We start from the raw sequence: 22,435 nt of genomic DNA, 5'->3' as shown, positions 1-22,435 counted from the left end.
TGAATGGAGGGGACACCCGGCAGCCCCATCCACCGGCAGACTTCCCCCAGACCTCCCCATCCCGTCTGCACCACGCACAGCCCGGGCTAAGGTCCCTGAGGAGGTGCTGGGCTACCTGAGCTCGGCAGGCTGCAAAGCAGAGCCTTATGTCGGGCGCTTGCACCAGCTCAGGACAAAACCCAGCAGAGCTGAGCGCACGCAGCAGTGAGGTCAGGGTAACGACCATTACACTTGGCAGCACTCAGCAGAGCTTTTCGGCTCAAGATCCTTCCTGCAGGAACATGATTACCTTGCTTCCAGACCCAACCTGACTTTCATAACACCAACATGGCTGGCAACTAAAATCCGACACAAGCATCGATACAGATTGTCTCTACAGTGCCCAGACCTGTTCAAAGAGCTCAGGCTGAATGCAGCCTGCACAAAACACAAGGAGATTAGAGCATGCCTGCTGTATAAAATGCATCCCCCATTCTTGCTTCAGCATGCTTATTTCTATCCTCAGGCCTGCTTCAGCTCCACAGACACCAGAGGCCATGGGGAAGGCGAAGGTGGGGGAAGCTACCTTGGGTACCTTTTGGGGGCAGCTCCGTGAAGTTGCTCGCAGCAAAGCAGGCTTGGAGGTGGGCTCTTTAGATAATCACAAGCCAGTTGCAGAAATAAGGGAAGGAATGAATGAGTTTTACCAGAGGAAGAGCTAGGGTGAAAGACTGACAGAAAGAGAGAGGCAGCACGCATATCCTTAAGCTCCAAAAACCGATTTGGAACAAGAAGCAGGGGACCCATGCAGCTCTTACTAGAGGGTACGGTGACCCCTCGGCGAGGGAGTCCAGGAGGGAGTCCAGTTCTTCCCCGATGATGTCCCCATCTGTGAAGTCCTCCACGCTCTCAGGCACTGGCAGGGGCACGCAGTCCGGAGACGGGAGCAAGCTGGCAGCAGGGAGCGAGGTAGGCAGGCCCTTTGCATCCGAGTCTGAGGGCAAAGGGGCCAGCCCCTCGCTCACAGGGATGGAGGTGGCCACGGGAGCCGGGAGGCACTGCAGGTCCATAGAGCAGTCTGTGATGGGGGAGAAACAGAGCCAGTCACCCAGGAGAGCCTCTTGCAAGGGGCAAGCAGAGCACAGCCTGGAAAAAAAACAGTACTGTACAGCTCCATCAAATCACAAACACCACGTACGTCGAGTTTTCAGAGGAGGGCTCTGGTCTCAAGAGTTCTTGCCCTTTGATATTTGTTCCCGATCTCCAGTGGCTCACTGATAGCTGAAATATGCTCTAAAGGCCAGCGCACAGACTGACTGTCCGGATCTGGCAAGCAGGAACCAGAACAATACAAAGCCTGTGGCTGACCACTTACTGAATTTGCTGCGGCCAGGACTGAGGGCCAGGGGCACGTAATCCCATTTCTATACAACCTACCGCCTGGTGTTTTCTTTAATGTTTCTCATTAATGCACTTGGCAGAGATCACCGCCTCCTCTGCTCCTTGGAGCTTTGATATCCCAGCTGAAAGCTTGCTTACTCGCACCCCCTCTCTAAACCCTCAGGCATTCTGGATGGCAGAAGATAAAAACACGAGGTCCTGCTGGGAAGAGTCAGAGATCAGGGGCTCAGACCAGGCCGTGCTATCAACGTGTCCCCAAAAAACCCCATCAGACTCACTCAGCTGTCTTTACCCAAGAAAATTTCCTGCTCGAGTGCTTCCTGATGTCTGCAGGTGGGAGGATGCTCCCCATGTTCCCCCTCAACACTTCAGCACCAAACATCCCCTTAGAAACTTCTGTGAGCACGGGTTGGGGCATGAGAGGAGCAGGGATTTTTCCTAAGGTTTCCTTACCCTTCTGGTACGCTACAGAAAAGCTAAGATGTTCCCATCATGCAAAATAAACCTCTGTTAAGTGAAGTTAAGGTTACAAGCACAGATTCCTCACAGAAGAGCATTTTATTCTCAAAAAAAATTAAAGGTTAAAAAAAAAGTTCAAATGTTAGAAATTCAGGAAATGCAGCATTACATTTGCAGTTCTCAAACCAAGCACCCAAACTACCTTAATTCTGCCCCTGTGAAGATGTCCTGGAATAAAAGAAAAGAAATCAGAAAAAAGGTGCTACCTTCTCCGTCCATACAGCAGTGGCTGCACTGTATCTGTGGCAGTCTAAGGTGTGCGCAAGGCTAAGTTTGGAGGGAGAGACAACAGCCTTTATTAGAAGGGCTGATAAGAATGGAAAGAGACTAGACAAGCTTCTGACATGCAAATCTTCATCCAAGGAGAGGTACTGCATCTTGTCTGGACGAGCTCTGTGTACTCAGCCTCCACGAGACCTCAGTTGTCTCTTTCTACGTGGGGCTGTAACGCCACGTCGCTGCCTGAGGACCGTGTGGACGCCTTCCGTAGAGCCAGCTCAGCAAACCAGCAATTCCTGCAACCCCCCGAGTCCTGAACAGAGCAACAGCAGAGCTGACACACAGGCACGGGCCCCTTTATCTCCAGCCACCGCCCCCTGCAACCTTTCCTCCTGCATTTTTGTCGGGAGTAGGAGGACGGCAGCCGAGGTCGCTGTGCAAAGCGCTGGAGGCCAAGCCATGGCAGAAGGCAAGGGAAAGCAGGGGGAAGCAGCAAGGAACAGATAGATACCGGTTCCCCTTCACAACCTTACACATCCTTCCAAAGCCGTCCCTCAGATCAGGCCCAGCCCTAACCCCATGCCCCCTTTGCAAGGACTTCTCTCAGCTCACCTCCCTTCGTCGCGGACCCTCCAGCCACGCTCGGGAGCCAGCCATTCAGCTTCCCCTCGGTGCTGGCCTCATCGCTGGTAGCTCAGCCAGATTTCAAAGGGACTGCTTGTCCCTCCCCATTTTTCAGATGTTTAAATCTGGAGTACTGTCAAGATCCCTCCGAGGGCCAACGAGAAGTTCAGGACACGCTGGAGGGGCCGGGGACACGTGCAGGGGGGAGCAGAAGGGTTCCCAATGATACAGCCTCGAGGGATCCAGAAGCACAAACCTTCTCTGAGGAACGAGCGAGGCCTCCTGTTCCCAGTCGGACTGGGAAGCAGAGCAATGTCCTCAAATGCCCTTGGAGGCCCAAACCCCTGAAAAGCTGAATGCGTGATCGAAAGGCAGAGGAAGAGAAGGGATGCCCCACAGCTCAGTGCGTGTGAAGGGCGGGGAGAAGACAAGGGAACCAAGAGATCCCACTGCCTGCAAACAGAAGAATCGCCTGCTCCCCTCCCCCTGACCACCCAAACCCTGCCCTCCTTCCAGCCACCCGCTCCCGTTCCCCGCCATCCTGTCTCCTCCCCTACCTCTGCTTTCCCATTCCTGCTTTCCCCAGGATGCCCCCATCTACTGAGCTTGACCATCAGCCACCGTGCCCAGCGAGGTGAATACAGTGCCCTTAAGAGCCCTGTTTCTCGCTCCGCGTCCCAAAACGCAGTTGTTCCCCCTGTGCATTTGCTGGCCAAAGGCCATACTGAGCCACATCTGAGCCATGATCTGTGCGGGGCAGGGCCGAGTTAATCAGATGACTTCAAGCAAAGCATGGGGGAAGGGGCTTCAGGAGTTTGCATCTCGAAACAGAACAAAACCAAAAACCACCACCGCCAAAAACCCACAACAACCTTACTAAAAAAGCTTTTAATCTGAAATGCTCAAGGTAGCTGGCACCCAGAGCTCTGCTCATGGCGTGCCAGTCTCGGGGCAACGGGTAACATATCATTTCAGGGGCTTTGAAAAGATCCAGCAGAAAATGTTCTCTCTGCCTGAACTGCAGCAAAGCTGGCATGCTGCTCTTACAACAAATCCTGACTAGACAAAGAGCCTCCTGGATGCAGGCATTCTTCACGCTGCAGTCAGAGTCCGGTTCATCTTAGCACAGCAAGATAATAAGAAAAACTCTCTTAGTGTTGTGGAAGTGGGTCTCATGATTGCATGCAGCATTCAGTTATCAAACCAGCATTCAACGGAGAACGAACATGTTTTCCAAACCAGACACCGAATTATCATCACGGATTATGAAATTAGTGTCTTTCTATAAAAAGAGCAACAGCCAACTGCGGCGGCAAGCCTTCACGCTTAGCACTGCAGCTACCTTTCGAAGGAGCAGAGACTGACACGCTCAGAGTCACGACTTAAAATGCTCCAGCACACGACAGAGGGCAAAGCACCCAGCTAGCCTTTCTACAGGGGCAGAGTTAAGGTCACTTGATTCCCAGCCTGAGAAAAGCAACCCTGTGGCCCTCACTCTGCTCCTCCTCGGTGCCTAGCACAGAGCAAAGCTCTCCCTGGGGCCCTCCCAGCTCCTTTTGTTTTCAACTCCTCCATCTCAACGTCCTGGAGGACCACACGTGCTCAGAGCACAGACAGTTGCCTACAACCTTAACTTCACTTTATCTAGGCTGTTTTGTCTGGGAGCTTACAGAAGAATTTCAGAAGCTTTGCCAAGGCTAACTTGAAGAAAGCACAACTGGAGGAGGTTGTGAACCTCAGCAGATCCTTTTAATTCCCGGAGATGTCCCTCACTGGGCCCGGACAAAAAGCTTTTCTGTAGGAGGTACTAGCAGGTAAGCACCTGCTCTGCCTCATTTTCCCCTCAGCCAGTGCCTCAGTAGCTGACTGCAAATCTCAAGATGTGAGGAGAAACCAGTTAAGGTAATAATCTCATACGCTCCTGCTTCCCACCATCTTTTCCTCCTCCTAGTCATCAAAGTACGCAGAAGAGACAAAAATGAAGATGATGAACCTCTCAGGCCCACCAGCCTGGTCAGATACCTTATTGACAACACAAAAATCAGAGAACAGAAATGTCTTTACCTGTTTCAATGTCATCAATCGAACCCAAACCATTGGAAGTGGTCTGCAAAGAGGGCATAGGAAAGAGGAGAGAAATTATCACCACAAATTCATCTTTAAAAAGATATTCACACTTCACAGATGAGACCCTTTACTACTCCTAAACGTATTTGGCCCTTTCTTTTCCTTTATTGCCTCTTTCAGTGCAAGAGCAGTAAAACCACTGAACTTTAAAAGGCCATTCATCCGAAGAGCCTGTTCATTTTCACCTTCAGCAGTGGACTAATCCTGTTTCTGCAAAGGGTACCAGCTCTGCATAATGCCCAACCACGTGAGCAAATCTGTACACAGACTTGGCTTTTTCATGTGTGGATGAGAATACCGTGTCCCACGTCTCAGGACAAACCAGTCGGTCAGCCCTGTGCAGTGCGAGATCTGATTAGCCTGATCTTACACAACATTCCTTTTCGTAGTTCACATATTTTGCAATCTAATAACCGCAAACTTTTACAGCAAACTCAAAACAGGAAAAGGTTTCCGCCAAGACAACTGCTGACTTGGAGCTTCAGGCAAGGAATAAAAAAAGCCCGTATTTTACAGAAACATAAACAGAGGCAAGTATGTGTGCTTTCAGCGTAAACTTATAAAGGTACTAGGAAAGCATTACATTTGAGATACTGCATCTACTGCAATAGTTTTTGCAACTTCTACTGTTTGCAGTATTATAATTTCTTGCAAAATGGAAGATTTTCAAATCAAAACCTAGATACAACTATAAAAGACAGCTGACTTGCCCCCCTAGGAAGATGTGAAGGCAAGTCACTGAGCAGTGGCAGGTAAACTGATTCTTTAGTAACCCCTCTTGTCACACCAAATGTCAATTTTCACGGTTTTATGGTTTGCTTGCTTTAAGGAGTTGTGTGAAGTACCAAACAGCCTGTAAAAGCATCAAGGCTTTTTTTTTTTTCCTTCTTCTTCCCCTTGGTAGCCAGTGGTGGCACACGGAAATTGGCAATTTCAGATATTTTGGTTTATTATTTGCACAGAGCTCTGCCCAAGCTGGATCTCCCAGTTCAAAGAACAACACAAAGAATACATAAACCCTCTATGTACCTTGCTCAATTCTGGACAACGAAACTACGTTGTGTGATTTAATTTCGCATGTTTCTTCAGCAGTTGCATTTTCTGATTTTTACTTACTGTTGTCCTAACCATGAAAAAACTTGAGACCTGAAACTTCTTTAAATACACAAGAAAACAAACATTCACAGTAACCACGAAAAACAATCACCTTCAGCGGTCTGTTGATAGCAAAAGTGTTTTCACCAGAAATATTTTCAAAGAAATTAATTTCCTTGACAATATTTCTTAAAAGGGGAACACGCTAATTAGAACATTTAAATCCTAGAAGACAGCTACAATTGTGCATGTAAATAAAGCTCATAAGCATTCTAGTTGCGATCCACGAACAGTAAGAACTACAGGGTGCAAACTATACCTGATTTGACAAATTGATTGATGTGCCATTACTGAGTAGAGAGAATGTTTCCAATTCCTGCTGCAAGGAAGAGAGATGTCTTAGAACAAAGGCAACTCATGAATGCTTGTAAACGAGGTAAAGGTGGGTTACAATACAGTTTTCCTTTCAGGAAAATAAATAAAAGCTACCCCAAAAGGCATACCTCTGTGTACGAGGGTACAGTTTTCTGAACGCTGGCAGTGCCATGTATTTATCATGGACACCTTAGTGCAGAACACCCAGCACCCAATGCACAATCAAGAAGTGAAAACGGTTCCTAAGTAACAGAAGTTTTTGCCTTTTCATTAAAACATTACTGCTCTGGGAAGGCTTTACAACACGGGAATGAAAGCTGGAAGTCAACACAAGAGATAGCAAGGCACTACCAAAATACCAATCAACGAATTTCAAGCAATAAAATAATTTTGGATTTTCTGATCTTTGTTTTTCTAACTTTTCTACAAAAAATATTTCAGCGTAAAACTTCCCTTACTTTGCGACGGAACCGTCTCAGAGTGCTGACAGTTGCTACAACATCAAGGGGTTTTGGGGTGGGCTGATCACACGTGAGGTTTGTCACGGAGAGGAATATGATGTCAGAGCACCATTTTCCCAAAAAGCTCTCTGCAGACAGACTGGATGCCCAGGGATCACGTCACCAAATACTGCAGAGGTGCTCCCCTGGAGGTGTACTACGCACCACTGTGCACGGGGCTGAGGATGCAGCTGGGCAGAGGTGCCTCACAGAGGCGCACTGTCTGTCATTCAGTGAACACTCAGTGAACACTAGCTGATGCTGCTTACTCCTGAAAATGCACCCCGGGATTTTCCATGAGCGAGGCAGGTTTATCCAAGAGGGCCAGCAGTGGCTTAACGCCCTCTAGCTCCATCCCGGAGTATACATTTCCATACCAACAGAGCACGCCAGTTACTGCAGCACTTTTCTTTTAGAGGCAGGTTACAGATACAGCCACTGGGGTCAATTAACTGGACCCACGGCTTGCTTTTGGCTGCCTTCTTTCCTAGCATCTGCCCAGATGTGTACCTGACACGTTCCCCTAAGAAGGAAAGGACTGTGAGGCAAAATCTCCTTTGGGATCAGGCCGCATGTTCCCCTTCTCACGGAGGTACAGGCTCCCAAATACATCAGAGGCTTCTGCTGCAGCACCAGCCCGGATTAGCTGGAGACACGGGAAATATCGCAGCAGTAGACCCAGGGCAGCAGTGGGGTTAGAAATGGATTAAGGCAAAGGTGAGTCAGAGGGTCAGGGCAAGCAGGGTAGCCAGCAGCCCGCTGTAGGGACTGCAGGGCAGTATACGTGTGTCTACAGCGGCAGAGCAGCACCTACCACTTCTGCAGAAGTAAACCTGGAAGAGTCAAAGGACAGTCTCTAGGAAAAGAAAAAAAAAAGCCATACCTGAGGCCTTTTGTACGCTTTCCGAACCCTCAGTCCCAGCTTCTGGGCAAGCTCCTGTCCCAGCTGCGTGACACTCTCATCCTGGGGACAAAAGCATTGCAAGGACACTTTCAGTTCAGTGTCTTTGTGGCACACAAAACAAAACAAAACAAACAGGAATGCAGCTCTCCACACTGGGCTGTGCCAAGAAGCCTCACTTGTAGACAGCAGCAGGTGGACAATTGCCAGAGCAGCCCTAGGAGAGCCCATGCAGACCAGAGTGTTCTTGTTCCTGCTGAGACACTGAGGTTGCACCAGGACCTCACCCCACGCTCTTCTGATGCTGCAGAAAATGAGAAGCAGTTATCTGCTTGCAAGAAAGCACTCGGTCTCTGAAGGCAGGGTTCATGAGTGCCATTGACAATACGGCTGAGGGGGCTGTCACAGGTGGCTGGGGGCTGATTCCACAAGGTCCCCATGGCTGGGAAGAAGGAGCCTGCGTGCCTTCCTGCATGCCTTCCACGCATGCCTGCGTGCCTTCCCTTTCTGCCAGCCACAGAGCTAACAAACAGTTCTGATATGCAGACAGTATTTACTAGCCTGATTTGTTTGTTTGTACAGCTGAAACCAAGTCTCAGCTTCCAACTTAGTAGCTACCAGGCCCTTTCACCAACTCCACCTCTGGTTAAACAGCCTCAGCTTAGCCAAGAGATCCTTCTGCTTCCCGCCCTGCGTGCCATTAACCATCCTCCCAGCTCACTGACCAGGCCCACTCTCACACCACCACAGGCTTTGAACAAAGTTCTGGGCCGTGCTCCACCCTCTCTAGCTCCACCCCGACTTACAATCTGCCACAAACCTTTTCACTTATTTACCATCAGCAACTTCTGCTAACTTCCTTCTGCTTTCCTCTCCTTCTCTGTTGGCAAAAATACTGGAGTACTTCAACAGTTTCTTGAAAGAAGGAAAACATACCTGCCCAATCTATTGCGATATCCCTCCTTAATGCCACAACATCTCCTCTCTTGACCTCCGAACCTAAATCTTGCTCCTCTCTCTCTACTTACTATGTAATTTTGTGTTTTTTTTTTCCAGCTTCCTTCTCTCTGAAGGTTCATCTTTTCTCTTTCAGCCCCTCACTAGCCTCTGGGTCTTCTATCCCACAGTATCAATTTGGAGTGCCAAATTTTGACTGTACTTGCTCCCCCACACCCTCAATGTTGGTCAGGTCACGGTCTTCTCTGAATTCAGTGAAGAAAAAATCTAGTTTGCTCATGTCCCCTTCTCTCTCCATCTTATGCCTCTTCAGGATGTACCTTCCTCTCCTGAAACTGTCCCCATACACTCCAGAAACCCACTCTTGGTCAAATCTTACGGTTGCTTCTCCCTCCTCACTTTCTTCCAACTCTCAGATCCTTCTGACACCACCATCAATCACTCTGTCTTTATCAATACTGGACCCCAATCATGTTTTCAGTTCTCTGCTTGCCTCTGGTTCTTCTGCCTTTCCAAACACTCTCTCAGGTGTTTTCTGAAGTCTGACGTTTTCCAGCTCCTTGTGGAAAATTCACCAGAAAGACCTCCAGCATAATTGCTTTTCATTGATCTGACACTGACGCCTACCAGGTTCACCCTATCCAACTCCACATTCCATCGTCACTCTGACGTGTTCCCTCTGATGCTTGGCTAAGATCAACAATGTATTTTTCTCTGGACTACCTCCACCTCCCAAGAGCATGTAGTTAATTGTGGTCCTTTTTGTCAAGAAGGCCTGAGGGCTTACTTTCTCTTTGTCATCTTCTAGATCTTTCTTTAGCCTCCTCAGCCAAATACTACCATCAGGTGCTTACTACCTCCCTCCTAAACAAGGGGATGCTCAACAAGGGATTACAAAATGCTCTCCTCCAACATCCTAAAAAAAAATAAAACATAAATAAAAATATGCTGCTACCTCCCTTTGTGCCATACAAAAAGCAGGCCACTGAGAAATATCAGCCTCACCACGCTGGGAACCTCTGCAAACTATCAGTGCTGAATATCTGCACCCAGTTAACTCTGCTAGACAATGAGTCAACTGCGTGGTAGTGCCTTCATCACTGCAAGTTTTAATACTTCCTCTGCTTTGACCACAACAAAGTTCTCAACTGTTACGGCAACGCAAGCTGGAAGCACCTGGTTGCTCCAGAGGCCTAGCAACTGGTGTAATGGAAAGAGAATTGAGATGGTGGATAGCATGACTTGCCTCTGATGCAGAGAAGGCGTGTGATTTCTGTCAAACAGGCAACAAGGCAATGGGATACTTTAATTTACAAGACTGAACTGTTTAGAGTCAGGAATGTAGATGTCTTGATATAGAACTTGTAAGGTTGAGTTATCCTGACCCAGAGACGTTTGATAAAATGTTTGTAGACCACCATGACCGTAATGTTTTAACCATACACTAACGCGGCTCAGTTGCATTGTGAGACATAGCCACATGCAGTTCTACATGAACAGATGTATGAGATAGCTTTGTTTATAAAAGGATTTAAGAACTAACATAATACCTTCAGTGGTTTTGGTCACCTTGTTCTGCCAAGTCAAGGAAACCATGAACATAAAAGGAGCAACTAACTGCTAACGTGGCTTTGCTTTCAAAGATTGCTTCTGTAATTCTAATAAAAAAGAAAAATTAACTTCTGCTGAAGCAGTTGCATTTTTCTTGTAATAGCATTACTATGATGGATCAGAATCAAATTTAGCAAAGACAACCAGTACCCAGTAGTATCTAATCACAGTCTATTTATCTGTTCAATTATCTGGCCTAAAAGAAGGCTCAATAAAAGCATTATTAGGAAAATATCTAGGGCCTAATATATGGAGATAGTCCCCTCTGAAGGCAAAAAAAAATTACACACCTGTGAACATACCAGTAATCACCTAGGACTCCTTCACATGTCTTTCAAGAACTAATAAAAAAACCCCTTTGTCAGCTTGCCTTAGCAATTATTAACTAAAACATCAGATATTTTTATCCCAAACAGGAAAAGAATACATGTTTTCCTTACAGGGCTCCAGTTCCTACTTGTGCCATTCTCATAGTATTCTCATCAGGCATATAAAACCAGCTATTTAAAACAACCTCATGGCCTTGGATCCTATTCTGCTAGGGCAAGTTTTTGCTCCTCACAGATAGGCCAGCAAACCTGCTGGAACTGAGCAGTGTCTCTGGCTGGCATTGTGTAGATGGTGACTTGGACTGAAGAAATTTAAGAATTCAAACATCCTCTCCAAGTGAGAGAGAGGGAGAGAGAGAAGCATCCTGGGCATAAGCACGTCACCAGGAATAGACAACTTTCCCCTTCCTCTATCCTCAGGTGTCACACTAAACGCTATGCGATGGAAGAGCAAGGTGGTGAGCCACAGAAATTGAGATGAGGTGTGAGACAAAAACTTACATGGGGGAGGGACAGCAAACACCGGCTATTACACTCATATGCTTCTTTGTGTCTTCCAAGCTCATTTAGAGAGCGGGCTTTCCGGAAGAGCGCTCGGATGTTCTCCTTGTCGAGACCTAAAGCCTTCTCGCTGTCTTCCAGTGCCTTCTCATACAACCCCTGCATGGAAGAAACCACCTCGAGTCAGCCGTGGCACAGCAGACTAACCCCTCTCTGTCTGAATCCAAGTGCTGTATCTCTCAGCAGAAATATAAAAGCATGTAAAAGGCAGTTGGAAATACGTACATTACATCACATGCAAACAGAAAAACTTCAGTAATAGAACATTTTGTTAAGTCTTCAAAACAAAAAACACTTCAAAATTTGTGAATGCTAGAATTCAGGCTGCTTGAGCAACCTTATCTTACTTCCCCCTCTACCTTGGGCATGTTACATTTGACAGTCTTTAATTACGTGACTGCCTGCTAACTTTTTTTCACGGGACTCAGTCTCATTATGAACAGGATGGACCTGCTTTGGGGTTGTGCCATAAAGGAAAGCTGTTGCATTCCTGAGGAAAGTGGAAGAACACAGCCTTTTAGAGCCTGAGTATTTCAGAATCTTTTTCCATATGTGTACTGAAAGCTCTGCCACGACCCAAAACCTTCTTTCTCACTGTCTTCCAGTGCCTCATAGATTTGAGAAGGCAAACCTCCAGAACAACACTCAAAGAGTCAGTACCGGAAGGCACTGGCTCTTTACAATCTGATCTCCAGACTGTGAAGAACTCCAGAACTCCTCACCAACGCAGACCTGAACTGCTTTCTCAGTACCTTAGGCCTGACCAACAAAGGCAGGCCCCCTCTCCTTCACATCCTTCCTCTGGTCTTGCAAGACGCAGTGTACAGTGAGGAGGTATCAACGTTCTCAATGTGTCACCATCTCCTCCAGTGCTGGGGCTGAATCCCTCCTGACACCTTTTCCAATCGCACGGCACCCAAAGCAATCCAGATGTCCACCCTGGCTCTTGGGGATGACCTGGGAGGGTGCTCACCATGGCGAAGTAGCAGGCAGCTCGGTTGACATGCAGCTTGCACAGGAGTTCCTTTGGGATGGTCACCTCGTCAGAGGCTGCGTAATCCGCCACATTCAGCCCTTCTACATACTGTACCAGTGAAAGCTTGAAATCCTTCTCTCGAAACAAATCATTGCCCTCTGCAAACAGGTTTCTCACCAGCTTCTGCAAAAAGGCCTGGGTAGTAGGGAGAGAACAAACAGACTGAAACAGGGATCCAGAGACAGGAGCAGTTTCCTAATTTCCCGTTTCCTTCCATATGTTTTAGCAACCTTCCTGCCCACTAAGATTCTCCTGCCTCCCTACTCGCCTCTCAAAAACATCAGTCTTTTGGTAGATGAGAATAATTCAGTCTAATGTCCTTCCTTCTTGAACAGTATCTCCTTCTTTCTCTGAAAGTTGTCCTTGTCAGAATCCTTAACACTTTTATACAAACCACCCCATGCTCTCCACTTCTGGTATGTAAACTAATGGCTGTGCAATAGAACGAATCTTATTAACCAAAGGGTTCCTAACATCAGAAAACAAACTTTTAATTACCTCATAATCTTCTTGGCTTAAGGGTAATGTGGACCTGAAAAAAAAAAAGAGGAAAAAAAGCTTATGACACAGGCATCCATGCAAACACTTTTGTTTGATGAAGAAACTATCCTTCCAGTCCCGTTTTGATGATCTCAGTGAGTTACCAAACATTTTATCACTTCAAAGGCAGCTGGGGTGAAGAGAAGACAATTAGGGAGCATTACGTTCAGTGATGGCCACAGTGGTGCCAAGAGATGGTCAAGTCCCAGAAGGATTTGAGACTAGTGGAATCTTATTGTCAGCTCTTCCCTGTGCATATATGATCTTTGGTAATGTTGCCTTCAGACAGCCACCTATAAAAAAACATCTCTGAGAAAGTCCCATGAAAGATTGTCATGGAGAATATGAGAATATTTTAAGAGAGGCAACAGACTGGTCGCTCCAAGAACTCCTCAAATCCTCTGTGTGATTACAGAAAAGACATACAGTGAGAAATGCAATCACTTTGCTCTGTTTTACCTCGGCCACATGCCTTTAGGCCTACACCACAAACAGAAGGAAAGGAGAAAACAGTCCAAGTGCAGGAGGTCATTGACTTCTGGCTGTCTTGGCCAAGGCTGCCAGGCTGTGCCACAAAACTGGCAGTGCTTGTGTAGACAACACTCATCCCACAACAGCACTGAGACCTAGGCAAAAGGTTCCATTCCTCAAGTCAGACCACCTCGGTCATCCAGGTTTGGTCCACGCATATTTTTTTCTCTTCAAATAGATAACATTAAGCTCTAGAGAAATCCTTAGCAACTTTCATGGCCCTCCTGATCTTTGAAATACAGCACTGTATACGTGATCTTACTGGTCAGAGACTAAACTTTTTTAGATTTCAGCAGTACCAAACGGAAATGCTACGGCATTGTAAGAAACATTCAGGCTGCATATAAAATTGGACTACACCTCTTTCAAATCAAAATAAGCCAATAAATGACACTTCCCCTGGTTCAAAGTTCAGGATACATTCCAGAGGCACAGTCAATATCCTGTATTTCTAAATGACTTTATTTCTGGGAACCTTACGCATTTTCATAAATGGTATCAGAATAAACCTCACAACTGCCTGTCTGAGACTGCGTTATCAGCCAGGTTTAGTCTCAGACTGGGGTAAAGATATGATTGTCATGCCACAGGACCTAAGTATGTAACATGGGAAACTTGGCTTTTTTTTCCTGCTGTGGATAAATAGATTTCAGCCTTAACTGCAGGACTCAAAGCAGACCTTAAGAAAACAAAATGAAACAAAAACCTGATTACTATCTCACTGCTTCCCTACTCACTATGCAACTTGGACCTTAGTGCTTTTGCTTACTCAGCCACTCTAGGGAAAGCAGTCCTGTACTTCATAAGGAAGTACTTGGTCTCATAGTCACCACGCATGCAATCACCCCAAGCTCTAGAAGGCCACAGATATTCAGAGAAGAGAGACACGAGGCAACAACCACATTGGCAACTGTAAAAGACCCAGGCCATCTCTTCCTGCTACCGGCAGCACGTGGGGCACCTGGCAATTCATTTACCCTGCTTTCCCTACCTACAAAATGGGAACGCTATGTTCCTCCCTACGAAAGGTGAACAGGAAGAACTCAGTTTCTACAGCCCTTGATATAACGATAGCCAACTCCAAAGCCACAGGAAACAATGAAGTTGTCCACTTACTGAATGAACTGAAGTCCTTTCTCTATTTCTTGTTTTCTCTTCTGTCTCTCCATTATAGTTGCTGCAGAGGAAAAAAAAAAACACACAAAATGAGTCATTACAGGTCTCACTGGCAATTAAGCAGCACGGTATTTTGTGTGTGCCTGAATTCACTACTAACAAAATGTTCCAGACCAGATGCCCAGAACACCGAAGTCCATGATTTATCCACACAGCAGACAAAGGACAGCCAGCAGCTCACTTCCCTGCATCTGCTTTTTCTCACATGCCATTGCCAGGATACGCAGGCAAAGAGGAGTCGCTTCAATTTGAGCTCTAAACTTAAGACTCCCGGTAAATAAAGCAATGGGAACCAACCGTAATCATGACTGCCTTCTAGGAAAGGAGGAAAAAAACCAATCAGCTTTTTCCCTGCACTGGCAGTGACATCAGGAATTTGTGCGGGGACCCTCCCACGATAAACAATTTTTACTGCTAGACCAGACTTAAAAACATCTGGAAACATAGCACGAAGAGGGATGCTAGGAAGGTAATGGAATTGCTTGCTATGGTACACGCAAAAGGACAAGAACGGATCTCAGCAATAGAAATTTCGTGCTGAAAATCAGCTGGCAAGAGCAGCAGAGACTTGGGAATGTTCCTTGGAAGGGAGGACAGGGCTCCCCTCTCCCCGGATGCTCCAGGTCAGAGTGCAGACAAGCAAGGAGCATGTTGGAACCATTTTGGAGTAATGTCCCTTTTCTCAGTTCAAATCGGTTTGAAGCACATCATTAGACACATAAGTTTCATCCCCTGCAGTTTGGGGGCAAATATGGGAATAGCTCCTGCCTGACCTCGCCCCAAGGTCTGCCACACAGGAGAATAAAAAGGGGGAGAAGAGATGGCACATTTTGTGGCCAAAAAAAAAGAGTTGTCAATGACCACAAATTTCCCTGCCTTGACATCGGCCAGCTGTGATTACAAATGATGTTCAGCATTTGAGGGACAAAGCCAGCAAGCACGGAAACACTGAGATGAGATGGAGCTGAAGACAGCATGCTCACACAGCCTGGGATTGCCTCTGAAGAGATCAGGAGAAAAACAAAAATCATTTCTCAACGCTGCAACAGCTTGAAAAGCATTATCACCTGGCTTCCTTTTATATTAAGGCCACCCTACCATTCTAAGGTATCTTCAGGTGCCTACGGCACATCCAGTCCAGAACAGCTTGAAGGAACCTTTAAGGTACGTGAAAATCAATCCTGACAACTAAGCAAGCCCTTATTGATTGTGCTCTGCACTATGCAAAATGTAGAACTGATACTTGCCCTTCACCAAGAAGGGCAGCTGGGGGTAAAAAAAAAAAAAAAAGATAGTGGTGAGATAAAGGCTGGGAAGAAAAGGCAGCAGCAGTAAGCAAGGGCTTGAAAGAGATACCGTGCACTTTGCAAGTCATCAGACATTAAATTTGAAAGCAATCTGGTCCAAACAGCAGGTAGGAGATTTTAAGCAGCTGCATGTGGAACGGGATGAGCAGCACAGCAAGCAGAGGAAAGCCAGAATGCCAGCAGACAAGGTGAGTGATAATCAGCGTCTCTGTAAAGGTTTTTAACAGAAGCGATGGAGAAGAGCAGGTAGACTTCAGCACAACACCAACAGAAGGCCTGCAATGATTTATAAATAACCTGGATAATGAGCAATCAGGAGGAATAACAAGGAGACTGTGAGGTTAATATTATCGCTGAAGCTACAGGCAGACAGGCTTGAGGGGCAGAAAAAGACACAGTTACTTCATTTGACATTTCTTCTTACATGAAACTCTGAAAAGACAGAAGTAAGAGAGAAGAGACAAGACGTAGAGAAGCAGAAGGAGCTATTTGCACACAAACAGCAGCAAAGGCCAAGGAAGGGGACAGAGCAACCCCAAAGCAGCATAGGAGAGAACTTTGAGGGACATCAGAGACGCAGATGGGGAAAAAGCCACCATGGGAAATACCAAGAGAGAAATTTGGAGCAGGAAGGGGAAGAGTAAAAGAGCCAAGGGACCCTTACAAAGGCTCATGAGGGAAAGCACAGGAAGGAAGGGAGAATTTCTAGCTGTCTGTGCTCTTAGCTTTAAATGCCCCGATCGGCCTCACCCAACCACGCGCATGCTCTGCCTGCTCTGTTCGGATACGGCGGGACTGTACCCTGGTTAGCGAGGTCACTGCTGGTGGCTGTCATCACTTTGTGCTCCTAGCCTGTCCTCCCTGGAGGAGCAGCCTTGCTCTCGCTGGTCCCTGACATGAGCCAGACTGGAGGGAACAAAAGGAACGGAAGCGAAGTGGTGGCCCATGGGTCTGATGGAAAGGGAGATTATTGGCGACTGCGGGGAGAGCCGTTGAACACTGGCTGTTCCTCACAAAGTCAATGGCCGCACTCCAAAAATGCTGTGGCACACCTTCACAATTGTGTTTATCCACACAACGGATGCATCACCTTGAAAAGCTTCTGATATGCACAGCCTGCTTCGACCACTGCTACTGAGCTCAGCTCTTTTCTTAAAATACTACTGCAAGGAGTGAGGAAGAGAAGATCCGTACCTGTTCTCATGGCTACCCCGATCCCACTGCTAAACACCCTCCACAACAGGATGTGGGCATATGTTATAACCCAAACTGTTTACTGCTGCTTGCCCACAGGGAATGGCATTCAAATATTACTGACCAAAAGCTGGAGTGGAGCCAAAGGACTACAGGGAAGGTCTCCAAAACATCTCCTTCCTACAGTTATCCAACTCCTCTTGCATCCTGCAGCTCCCCTTCTGTTTTCTCTCTCCTCACCACTACTGCCACCACATCCAACGTGCCCATCTCCATCTTTGCTTCATTTAGATGGCTTGACCATCTTTAAATCCCACAATAACCAGCTACAGTTTTGATCCTTGCTACAAAACCCTCATAAAAAAAATTCTGGGCCCTGCACGCTGTTTCCTCTCTGCAGCCCTAGCCTCATCTTCCACAGCGAGTGCTCCCCAACACAAGACCCTCTACTGCCTTCTTTAGACACAAACCACGGGCCTGACCTCCCCTCCACACCGTTGCACCCCGGGGCTGCCCCACATTCCTCTCTCCTTCCAAGTGGGTGACCAGCCTCCTCTGCTAGCACTCCACCACACCTTCACACTTCTGTCACTACTTTACACATAAGACTCATCTTCTCGTGGCAACACCCTCAAAATGCACACCACATGTTGCTGCCCTAACGACCTATTTTATATCTCTCGGAAACAACCCCTGTTCCCGTTCGATCCGGCTTCACACCGGCACCTTCCTCCATGTGTTCTCCTCCTCCGTTATGCCTGCCCCACTGCCCCTGGAGACTACCATTCAGACTCCTCTTGCCCCTTTTGCTCTTCACACCTCCCCTGCCGCTTTCCAGGCGAACTCGCTCATTTCTGTCTCCCCTTGTCACTCCAGCCTCTTCTCCGTGTTTCATTCTACCCTTGGACCAAACTGCACACTCGTTACACCCGCAAACCCAATGCACAGTCGGCCACCGACACGTGCAACCCTTTGGTTCTGCTGCAACCACACCGCGGTTGATGCATAACTAATTTTAAGCACAGAGCTTGCTTAGCTTTTTTTCTCGGTCTTGTAAATATTTTTAGAAACACAGTGGAAAACATTTCATCAAGCAGTGTGCCTAAATGTCTTTGTTTCCCCCTAAATCTGTCTGTCCAGACTTGTCTGCTCAAAGCGCTAGCAGGATTCGAGTCCAGGGTATTTATATCCCCACCACAAAGCTCTTATCGTTTCAGTCCAGAGATGTTTATCCTCTCTGGTCCAGCATCTAGAGAGGACTTTATTCATGTTTTGTCAATGAGTTACAAACTATTTGCCAGACAGAAATAAAATATTGCAGATCGGCAAAACGGTTTTCTTGCCTTCAAAAGGAAGCATGAGCCAGTAAACAGGGTGACTCAATCACAAACCGGGTAGATTCACTTTACCAGACAACACAAGATGAACAGGAATACTTTAATTTACCTTATCAAGGACCCTGCCAGAGCTGAATGTGGGCAAAGTTTTTCACAATACATTTCTGGGATGGCAATGAGTTCACACTTGCCTGACTTCCAGGCTTCAACCATAACATTTCAGCCAGAAACAAGCACGCTGAGATGCAACTGACAGGTTGTAAAGCTGAGACAGGAGCTCAGCCCCAGGCTCTGTGCGCTCTCCTCCATGCAAAAGGCTCCACAATTTGCTAACCTGCAAACAGGGAGTCTTTGGCTGCAGACTGGACACCTCAGTGGTGCAGCAAAACAGATCAAGCTGTGCAGCCCACCACAAACAAGGTCCCCTGCCCACTCCCAGGGGCCGCTCCCTGGGTTTCAACACTTCTTACAGCCAGCAACTTCTGGAGTCCCCAGGTCCACCAGGTCTAACAACCCCATCCCTTCATCCCCTGGTCCCAGTGAATGTGGGGCAAGTCTGCGATGACACCCAAGCCCCAAAAGAAAATAACAGCGGCCATCCAACATATCCCTAGGAGGGCAGGCTGATCACCTCAGGAGATCACTCTGGCCCTCCTCACCCCCCTTTTCATCTTCCTCCAGCCTCACACCCCACACTAACACCCCATTTACTGCAGGTCACCTTCCTCCTGCCCCCAGCCCAACGGGCCCAGCAGTGCAGCTGGGACAGCAGGGTGACATTGCCATCCCTTGGCCACTTGCTCCGGGTCTCCTGCCCACCCAGCTCGCCCTCCCCTGCCTCGTTTTAAAATTTCAGTGCGGGAGCTGGCTCGCACACGGGCGAAGCGGCAGCCCCTGCTCTCCTCCCCCCCCCATCCCCAGCACTAGGCCGCCGATCCCCGGCCTCGCCTAGCGGCCACCGCGGGCGGAAGCGCCACCTTGGCCGGCCGGGGCGGAGAGGGGCCGGCGGTGCCTCCCGCGCCCCCCTCGGCTCTGCCGGGCCCCGGCACCCCGGCATTATGTCCCCCCAGGTCCTGCCGGGAGGGCTCTCCCCCGGCAGGAGATAGCTAGGTTTCCAGGAAAACGGAAAACAAACCCAAACATACTCTTCATCCTTCCCCACCCCCCATCCGCTTAAATAAAAATCACAGATCTCCGGGAGTCTGGGAGGCGACTCTATGAAGAAAAAAAAAAAAAAAAGAAAAAAGATAACCTCCCCTGTTACCCGGAAACTGTCTAAAGCATCAATATTTTTTAAAAATAAAAATACAAAAATACAAAAACACAACCTTCTAATTTGACAAACTTTACAAGCCCCTAAGGAAGGTACATCTGAAAAGCTATTCCAGCTGGGCTCCTCTGCTCCTTCGCGGGGTTTATACCAAACAAGAAGGAGAAGCTGCAGCCAAAATACAGACCCGAACACAGCTCTCAAAGCTACAAACCACAAACACAACTAATCCTAAGTTTTTAATATAAACCCAGGGGCTTTTTCCTTAGCTATTCAATTTTAGACTACTACCACATTTTTTCCAGGGGGTGGGATTAGGATCTCTGACAATTATTTTTTTTTGCAAGCCCCACATTTTTGGCAGAAGGGGGGGTTAGCTTCAAAATCTCGCCAATATTATTTTTCTCTACTTTTTTTTTTTTAAATTGCAATTACACAACATTTCATCTATGCAGTTCGTATTCGAAACCTTTACTTTTTAATGAAGCAACATCGAGATTTTCTTGTTTCTCAAGTCCACCCCTTTCTACATACATAAACACACACACATATACATTAGGATTAAGGAAAAAATATCCCCCCAAAATAATAATAATAAAGGACTCACCTCTTCTTGGGTTCTCCCCCCCACACTATGTATAACTTTCCTTGATAAATGGTATTATATTACTACAGGTATTATTAATGTATTATTACTATAAGTAATAATAATAGTAAGTGCTATTTAATTATAGAAGGGAGCATTCTGCTTCTGGATCGGCTGCCCCTGCAGCTCCCTCCATGTGCCTCCTGAGCTCTTTACTTTCATTTCCAGGTCTCTCGCTCGCCGCTCGTTCTCAGCCGCACCAGCAAGAGAAAATGCCTCCCGCATATCCTCTGGGCCCTAGAGGCTACCGCTTCCCACGGCAAACACGCACGCATCTTTCCCTCCCGGCCAGTTCTGAGATTCTTTAAGGTGAAACAGGCTTAAAAATAATTAATAATAGTAAAAAATAAAGTGCTGGAATGTTCGAAGCTCCATTCTTATTTTAATACATTTTTTTTTCCTTTCTGGTTGTCTTTAGCAATATATCGAATATACCCCAAAAGAAAGCCAAGCTGCCTCTGCAGAGTGCCTGTTTGCACGTGAAGTGCAGCAATGAACTAAACTGCAAGACCCCCCCGGGGGGAGGGAAGGGGTATCACATGCACGAAGCAACCCTTTTGCTCAAACACATATGTTTGCTGGGAGGGGACCATCGCAATTACGTATTCTGAGAAATTATTTATTCTGGCCAGAAAACGCTTATTCCATCCCATACTGCTGAGCAGCTTCCCTGTAAATAAGATGTTCTAAAAACTCGAACCTTCCTGTGCAGAAAGGAAGATATTGTGTGTATATATAAAATGATATTATTATTATATGCCATTCTATGTTATATAATATACATATATTATACATAATATACATACACATACATATATTTATATTTACACATATGTGCTTAGGCACTTCCTGGGAATGAGATATTGGCTTATTCTCATTTCAAATCTTTCAGTATTTCCAGAAAGTGGATTGTACCGCCACAATACCCCACACTGGAGAATCCCAGGAGATGAGTTATCGGGGGAAGCAGGAGATGGGCACCACAAGTTATGTTGTCATGGGAAATGGCTGTGAACACAGAGGTACACAGATCACCTTAAAAAAAGGTTTCATCCATCCCCGCCCAGCTTCAATGCCATCAACTTCAAATATCCCTCTGAAATGAGCTTTATGCTCAGCTCCCAACGCAGACTCCCTTGATAGGATAGGTTCTCCTCTCCCTGAAGGCTTCTGTCTCCCGTCAGATCATAGTTTCCAGACTGACACTCGTTTAAATTATCCCCTCTTTTTAAATGTAACCAAGATCCTGTTTACTCTTTGGTGTCTCAATCCTCTATTTACCATGACCCAAAACAGTGTCACTTATGATTTGCAGCTAAGCAACTCAGACAATATTCAGATGCAGGTAGAAGGTATCATCTAAAATGTATTAAAATTCCTTAGTACTTAAAACATTTTAATCGGAAAAGGAAAGACTTGATTATACTGAGTAGGATTGGCTTCTGGCAGCCCTGTCAACACAATAAACTGATAATTCATGACGTATAGGCTGTAAATAGTATAATGTACCATATGACGTTGGAGAATATTGTCCTACTTCTTTTCACAATATTTAATCACAATATAATTTATTTATTTTTTATTTTTTAGGTATTCATTATGCTCTCAGGTACGATCCAATTATTACTGTTATTTGTGGATAGGACTGTATTCATTTTTGTTACCTGTTCAGTGAATTCATTACCTCTTATTTTTAGGTATTGACAGCATGACAATGAGTAGAGTCCAAGCAAGGTGGGCCTCCACTGTAGAAGCTGCTGGACAAAATGTTCGTTAAAAGACAATTCCAGTTGAGGGGTGGCTTTGGGCAGAAGAAAGGTGGGGCTAGCCTGGTGGAAAAGGTAAGCCCAGGGAGACCTGACACGTTGGATCACACAGGGCTGGCAGCATCACAGAGCCATGAAGCATCAAGTGAGTCAGAGAGCCCAAGAAGCCTCCAACCCTGCTCTTGGAGTTCAACATCTGAGAGACAAGAAAAACACTGCAGCTGGATGAGAGCAAGAGGGCTTAGGAGAAGCCGAGGAACAAAAAACCAAAGAGGAACAAAACCAAAATCTATATGCAATCAGGAGTTATATTGGAATAAGCACTATTTTTTAATTCAAGAACATTAATTTTCAAGACTGAATTTCCCCATGGAATGTCACATTATACTTCCCCTGCCCCAATTTCCTTTGCCTGTAATATTGAGGGCTGACCT

At 46.7% G+C, this 22,435-nt stretch overlaps 1 protein-coding gene across 10 annotated transcripts in view; it reads right to left on the bottom strand.

Moving 5' to 3' along the window:
* The window catches only part of ZC3H7B (zinc finger CCCH-type containing 7B), a 45,328-nt gene extending 24,794 nt beyond the window's left edge, over window positions 1–20,534 (bottom strand). For 6 of the 10 annotated variants that reach the window (XM_035543898.2, XM_035543900.2, XM_035543904.2 and 3 more), the window contains exons 1-9: window positions 16,539–16,642; window positions 14,422–14,482; window positions 12,733–12,766; window positions 12,172–12,369; window positions 11,139–11,297; window positions 7,723–7,803; window positions 6,284–6,343; window positions 4,807–4,849; window positions 798–1,057 (exon numbers count right to left, since the gene is read on the bottom strand). In XM_035543898.2, coding sequence (XP_035399791.2) covers window positions 798–1,057; window positions 4,807–4,849; window positions 6,284–6,343; window positions 7,723–7,803; window positions 11,139–11,297; window positions 12,172–12,369; window positions 12,733–12,766; window positions 14,422–14,482; window positions 16,539–16,623 — 981 coding nt within the window. In that variant the 5' untranslated portion in view covers window positions 16,624–16,642. Of the gene's footprint in view, window positions 1–797; window positions 1,058–4,806; window positions 4,850–6,283; window positions 6,344–7,722; window positions 7,804–11,138; window positions 11,298–12,171; window positions 12,370–12,732; window positions 12,767–14,421; window positions 14,483–16,538; window positions 16,643–20,196 lie in introns of those variants that run through there. The other 4 variants (XM_035543899.2, XM_035543905.2, XM_050710764.1 and 1 more) reach the window with 2 other exon arrangements.
* Between the last annotated feature and the right edge of the window lie 1,901 nt (window positions 20,535–22,435).

Source organism: Cygnus atratus, chromosome 1 (genome assembly GCF_013377495.2).
Source record: "Cygnus atratus isolate AKBS03 ecotype Queensland, Australia chromosome 1, CAtr_DNAZoo_HiC_assembly, whole genome shotgun sequence".
Taxonomy (NCBI): domain Eukaryota; kingdom Metazoa; phylum Chordata; class Aves; order Anseriformes; family Anatidae; genus Cygnus; species Cygnus atratus.
Note: the sequence above shows the minus strand (reverse complement) of the source record. Positions and strands in the feature narration are given on the sequence as shown.